At 42.1% G+C, this 7,348-nt stretch overlaps 1 protein-coding gene across 1 annotated transcript; it reads right to left on the bottom strand.

Annotated features, from left to right (window-relative positions):
- Positions 1-206: 206 nt before the first annotated feature.
- LOC118120614 (transcription factor JunD) lies at positions 207-2,352 on the bottom strand. Its single transcript, XM_035175717.2, has one exon. The coding sequence runs from the start codon at positions 2,098-2,100 to the stop codon at positions 1,270-1,272; it is 831 nt and encodes a 276-aa protein (XP_035031608.1). The 5' UTR covers positions 2,101-2,352; the 3' UTR covers positions 207-1,269.
- Between the last annotated feature and the right edge of the window lie 4,996 nt (positions 2,353-7,348).

The following is a 7,348-nucleotide window of genomic DNA, read 5'->3' as shown; positions in this document are numbered from 1 at the left end:
GTTATCCTTGAGGCTTATAACAGACCAAACCAATTCTTCACTCCACTCATTTTGATTAATACATAGTATTTATATATTAACAATAACAATAATAATATACAATGCTCAAATTAGGGCATATCCATAACTAGCATAACTAATATCAGGTTTACTCCTGCACACAGATACTTCAACAATGTGAATACAAACACAAGAGATTCACCAAATTACATGGAAACAATATTTATTGCCGAGCAGCATTGAATTCAGAACACAGGGGGCACGAAGCCGAATGACTGTAAGTTGGAGCTAGACACAAACAGTCAGTGCAACAAAAAGGTTACTGAAGTGAAAACACACTGAAGTAGGACACAGAAGAGTAAAAATAGATAATTACAAGTGTCTGCAAAGGTTGAAGATGATAAACACTGATTTGCTGTGCCCGGCGACACCCGGCTGTGGGCAACATTCGAGTTTGTCAACGACATGCAAAAAATGTTCCCTTCGGAAAAAATGTAAGTCACATATGAGGATTTATCCCTTATATAACAAGTGTGGGTTTGCATATGCATCTTTCTCGCAGCCAGTTCCTCACACATGAAGGTCTCAAGGGTCTCGATGCATATTCTTCTCATAGAAATATTGTGACTCTACTTGGTCCAAAGACTTTAAAAGACAGTCTGTACAAATGTTTACAAGAAAAAAAAAAGTCTGTTACTGTAGTTGAGCACATAGCCCCCATTAAGTGCCTCTTTCCCACCCCCATCTGTTAACCCCATGGCCATACTCCATTGAAAAAACTCTCAATTTAAAGCTGCTTTCTTCCCCAGTAAAAAAAAGATATTAGGTAAAACAGCAATTTGTACATAACACATGTCAACAGCACATGTTCTTTATTTCGGCATTGAGTACAATAAACCAATATATTATTTTTTATTTAATAAACCAATGCTCAATGTTGACTCTTTTACGCCACCAGGCGGACGCGTCAGATAAAACATGTGGATTCTGGTTATTCATTAAGATAATACAACTTGTCCAAATGAGCCGAATACAACAGGACAGTCTCATTGTTATTGTGATTATCTTTTAATTGTGTTTTACCACATGTTCCCCCGGTGTTTAGCGCGTTTTAAAGCCGGTTAAGAGCGTTTTAAAGCAGCCGGTTATTAATGTACAGTTCGCCTACGTGGCCTGGCGCTCGTGTCCCACCTGAGGGGCTCACATCAGGGCTACGTAGAGGACCAAAGAGTCCATGGAGCTTATGTGCTGGCAGCTCCGTCCCCCGGACTAGTGAACCTGAACCTCGTGTGGCAGCAGCTGACAGCCGCTGTTCACGTGGCTCAGGACCTTGTGCCTCAGCTGGGCCACTTGCTCCCGGAGCAGGTCCGCCGTGGACGCCAGGTCGGTGTTGTGGTTCCTCAGAGACTTCACCTTGTCCTCCAGCCTGGAGATCCGCTCCAGTTTGCGCCGCCGGCACTTGGTGGCCGCGATCCGGTTCCTGAGCCTCTTCCTCTCGGCTTTACCGTGGTCCTGTGAGTCCATGTCGATGGGGGAGAGCGGCGGACTCTCCCCGAAGCTCTGGACGTCGGGGACCGTCTGAGGCTCCTCCTTCAGCGGCGGGACCCGAGACAGCTCCGGCTGCTGCTGCGGCGGCGCTGCCCCCAGGTGATGTGCCGGAGGCGGCGGGAAGGGGACCGTGTCCGTGGTGTAGTTGACGGTGGTTCCCAGCGGCCCGGTGCCGTAGCTGTTGAGGTTCGTGTACACCGGCAGGTCCGGCTGGAGGGAGACCGGGACCAGGTTGGCTCCCAGGTCCAGGCTGCTGCTCTGGCTCTGCCCGTCGCCGCTCAGCTGGTTCTGCTTGTGCAGATCCTCCAGCGCCTTCACGAAGCCCTCGGCGAACTCCTGCTCGTCCGACACCGTCTTCGGGAAGAGGAACTGGGGGCTGGTGGGCGTCGTGGTGACCATCCCGTTGGACTGGATGATCAGCCGCTCCAGCTCCGGCGAGGCCAGCTTCAGGAGCCCCAGGTCCGGGGAGCTGAGGATGCTCTCGGCGTCGCGGAGATGCGGCTTGAGGTCTGCGTCCTCCGCCAGTCTCAGGCCCATGTCCTTCTTCATCATTGTCTCCGGGTGATGGGGATGAGGGTGAGGTGGTTCTCACAGCGGAGTCCTGCCCATAACAAATGTCAAACACCTCCTGTTGAACTCAGGTATTATTAAATATCACGAAGCGGTGACAGTCTCCGGAGCTGGATCTGAACCTAGTGCTCGGCCGCGCGCACAGCCTCCAGCTTTTCTAGGCACGCACGTTCCATTATGTCACGTTCGAGCGCGCGCATTGGGCAGAAATTACGTTTTGCAGATTTTTATATGAATAAAGCGATCAGAGAGGAGGAGGAGGCAGGAGGGAGGTCTCACTCTGAGCCTCATTCTGCAGGCACACTATCACGTCCGAGGGATGTTGTCTGATGACGTGTGTCTGTATTTACATGAGTTTTCTCAGTTTCTTTGGAAAGGTACATGTATTTATACAGTCACATTCAAAGTAAGTTATGGGATGGAGATAAATCAATAATAGGAATATGATGATATTCTTTTTATTTCCAAGATATAAGATATTCTTATTCATATTAATAACAACACATATCAAGGGTCATTTTCCATCTGTGGTTCCTGGATAATTGTAAAGTTGGCAGCCTAAAATCAAATAAGAACAAATAACATGTTACATGTTTAAAACAGATAACAAATATCAATTAAGTAAAAGCTAAATGTAGAAATGCGTAAGCAGAAGACAAAGCGATTTACAATTTGATCCAAGCAAAACAAACGCACAAACACTAGCAAGGACATGAAAACAAATTCAAATACAAACCAGCTTTGCAAAATATATATGAGTAAAAGCAGATGAGAGCAGACAGGAGTAATGACTATCAATTCTTTAAACAGAATTAAAAGAAGCAATCAGAGGTAATGGAACAGCAAATGTTATCAAAATTCATGACAAACACATCAGCATCTTCAATTTGTGTTTAAACGTAAACCCCATCATCTTGAATCTGATATTTTCATGGAGTTTTTTCCAGATGGGAGCAGCACAGAGGCTGAAAGTATCTTAGGAACCATGTACAGAATTGTCTCTGACACTGACAACCAGTGTAGTGATCAGAGAACTGGTGTAAAATGCTCTTTGTAAGGACCTTGATCAACAGGTTGTGTTTAACTAACTTCTTAGAGAAAACTGAAAAATGTCCAAATTACAACAATTCATCAGGCAAGAGACAAATCTCTGATCCTCGACATGTTCACGTCGACTGCTGATTTCTTTGACTGCATTTCAGATCTTTGGTGCCAGTTCTGTTGCCATGGGGATTATACACCACAAAGAGTGAGGTGGTATATTGAGGTTTGATGTGGTTTTTATTTTACATTTGTGTGCTCAAGAGCTGATGTCTTCTCAGCAGGCGATGAGCTCCTTTCTGTTTTTTATCCTCAGCTGAGGATATTGTCCCTCTAATTCATACACATCGAAATATGAGGAAGTTGAATCTGAAACTGATGTGATTTCTACACTTCCTGTGGTCAGTTACCAGTCTGGAGTTGAATCTGTTTTTTACCCAACACAACATGTGATAGATGCAATGTGGGTTTTTCCACGTGAGAGTTTCCATTTTCTTTTGCAGATTTTCCAATGCCACTTTTTCATTTTAAAATCAAATGTCAATATTTAAATTTTCCATTTTGATATTATATCAGGCTGATTAAGTGGAAGTGTTTTGAAATTATATATCGCCACCATCTCCTTCTAGTGGGTTTCTTTCTAAGTGGATTTGTTCCCCACGTCTCTGAGGGATGAATTAGGTTGAAATCCTCCTTGTAAGTTTAATGAGCTCTTCAGAGAATGGCAGCTCTGTTTGTTAGTTGGTGAATTGAGCAGACTATCTCTGATTTGAGCTCAAATCAATACAACACACTTTTATGCCCCGCATACTTCAAGCCAAAGAAAATTATTTTAGAAATCTTTTAGTCATGTTCTATCAGTTTTATAAAGCTGTAGTGAATTACAGAGTAGTGAAGCCTGTGTTTTCTTTCCTCCCACTCCATCTGTTGTTGTTTATGTTTCGTCCATTAATACACAGATGCACGGAGCAGTCAATAAACCAGCGATCAATTAATTTACCTAAAAACCTGATAATGAATCACTGTGCCATGTGTTAATGTCCCTTGTTTCCTTTACTTCCAGTCGTCTGGCTAGTAAAGGGTTACAGAGAGGAGGTAAGTGCGTCAAAGGTAGGCCCTCTCCATCACAGCAAAGCATTCTGCGGGTGGATCACATGATGGACCCTGTGATGTCAGATCTCCTTACGCTGTTACGGAAATGGAAGTGGGTGGTGGTAAACCAACAGAGGAGAGATATTTTAGTCTAAAAGCTGAGTATCGTCGGAGAGAGAGTGGGGGTTCTGAGCCTGCAGTGGAGAAACAAAGGTTTTTCTAGTAACTGGTAAAGGATGTACCACTCTCTCACATGCTCACTTTCATTTCCTTTTCCCTTTAATCTATTTAAAAGAAGAAAAAAAATATAAACCGTGAGCAATATACCTTTGCAAAGAGTTTAACATGACAAAAAGTTATCATAGTTTTCGGACACTGACGTTTTGCCCACTCTCATGATAATGTCCATAAAGGTTGATTAATTTGTTCTTTTTTTGTTGCTTCAGAATGAGCCCTTCATATCGTTTTTTATCATATCATGTTGTATAGTTTTGTATCTTATCACCTTCAGTAAAAGGGCTAAAACATTAATAGAAGAAATACAGGTATAGTCGTGCATGTTATTGTTAGGTGACCTCCAGTTGCCATAGTAATTATGCTGAGACCAAAGAAGGAAGTCAGGCTACTGTTCTATCAAGAGTGGCAAACTATGTGTTAGGAGGAGGCTGGGATGGATGGATGGATGGATGGATGGATGGATGGATGGATGGATGGATGGATGGATAGGTGGATGGGTGGATGGAGGGATGGATGGATGGATGGATAGGTGGATGGGTCAACAAAACATGCAGGACACTCACACAAGAGGTCACTGTTTGTTTCCTCATTAAAAAGCAATCGTCAGCTTTGTGTCTTGAATCTTGACCATTTCACATTAACTGCTTGTTTATTATCAATATAAAACCATGATGATGAAGGTACTCTAACTTTAAGGAAGTTCTTATTTTAACCCAATCTATGATCTTTATCTAGACCTGAGCAAGAAGGTTTTGTACCTAAATCTAACCAAAGAACCCCAATGTTATACCTGACACTGGTATCTAAGGGTCGAGACAAATGTCCAACATGTTTGACCATTGTGGTCATTTAGCTCGGAGGTGTTGTTTGAATGAGGATTTACATTGTAAAGTGTTCTGGATAAAGACACTTGGCTCATAGCCCTTTTTACAGTGCATCCTATGACAGGTCTAAATTCTTTAAACATGATTTACACATGGTTGATGCGTAAACACTGGCCTCCAGGAATGAGGCACAAAGTGATGAGCTGTCAGGAATAAGAGAGTTCAGCAACAATCTGTACTATACTGAGTAACTTATGTGATTGATGAGCTGTTTGCTGGAAACCACCACGACTGATTGATGGAGCGGAGTAAAGAAAACAAAGGCCCTTTGAAGGTTATTAATGACGATGAGCATCTGTCTTCTGTTGGCAGACACATAAAGGTGGGCTGACTTCCACCTTTATTTCTATTAATATCAAGGTAAATACCCAAGTATAACTTCATTCTAATTAAAGCCCGACAAAGACATTAGGTGATATGTTTGCTGGCAAACGGTTTGACAAGTGAACATGGCTGTGATTATTAAAGGTTCAGTGTGTAGAATTGAGTGACATCTAGTGGTGAAGTTGGATGTTGCAGCTGAATACCCCTCACCTCACCCTCCCCTTCCAAACATGACATAGAACCTGTGGAAACCTTCAGTTGTCATAAAAACTCAAAAGGTGTTTAGTTTGTCCAGTCTGGGCTACTGTAAAAAAAACATGGCGGCCTCTGTGAAGACGACCCGCTCCTGATGTAAATATAAAGTATATAAATATAAACAGCCTATTCTTGGATAAAGAAAACAAGAATTTAGATGAAACACACTAGTGAAAACATCTAGGATTATTTTATATTAAATTTCTGCCAATAGATCCCTTTCACCTAGATCTTACACACTGCACCTTTAAATAGTAACGATTCTCCTAGTAGTTTACTAATGTCGGGTTTTCAGTGATAAAGTATCTGAATGGCAGGAATGTGACTTTGTGTGGGCACGTGTGCTCAAAAACAGATACCAAACAAAACGTTCCCCTAGTTTTCATCTCCTTTCTTTAGCGCTGATTCATCCAACCGATGAAGACTCTGGCTTCTCAGGAATATATTTTTGTTTCATTTATCTGACACCTCCGTGACTTTCTGAAACCAACCCTGGCTGAGCCTTTGGATGTGAGGGATGTGATCCTGTCACTCCGTAGCTTGTCATTCTTTACAAAGCTATTTCTGTTACCTGTTGTTACTTGTTGTTTACACACCAGTGCTACACTAGAAATGCCTTTTCGGGGAAAGACTGACAGTGTGTGCTGTTCGGAATGGCTGTAGAAAACCTTTGCCTTTGATTAAAATAAAGGTCATGAAACACCTTAATTGATGAACCAAAAGGGTTCTGTTAGTGTGTGTGTGTGTGTGTGTGTGTGTGTGTGTGTGTGTGTGTATGGAATATGCAATAATACTCATCATTTCTTACAACTAGATTAATGTAAAGGTCACTGGATTTGTATTTATGTTTAATGGACACTCACATATATTTGTGTCAGCCCAACAGTTTCACAGTGTAGGTGAAGTTCCACAATAATCAATGCCCAATCAAATATGAATGCCCAGATTCTGTGTGTCTTTGTGTGTGTGTGTCTTTGTGTAATATTGATTTGTATAAATCACACTTGCTCCCACACAAACACATTCAGAAAATTTAAAACCGGGCCCACACCTTTTCATCGTAACACATCAGCTGGTGGAGAAAAACATACAAAAGCATTTGATTTATATATTTTTTTCCGGACCAGGATACTGTTACATTAGCGCATGTATTTCTGGAAAGAGCAACATCAAACCTGAACGCTTCCCCGCATTTGAACATTCATTATTGCTCATTTCAAGCCAAGAGTGTGGCCTCGGAAAGTATTCAGACCGCTTCTCTATATCTCTTTTTGTGTTACCATTTAGGCATCTACAGGCTTGTTCTACACAAAATGTCATTGTACTTGTACAGTGAAAATATAGATCTCTTGAATCATCGTGACAAAGTGAAAACCATTTTTTGCTTTCCGGAAACT

This window comes from Hippoglossus stenolepis, chromosome 14 (assembly GCF_022539355.2).
Source record: "Hippoglossus stenolepis isolate QCI-W04-F060 chromosome 14, HSTE1.2, whole genome shotgun sequence".
NCBI lineage: Eukaryota > Metazoa > Chordata > Actinopteri > Pleuronectiformes > Pleuronectidae > Hippoglossus > Hippoglossus stenolepis.
Note: the sequence above shows the minus strand (reverse complement) of the source record. Positions and strands in the feature narration are given on the sequence as shown.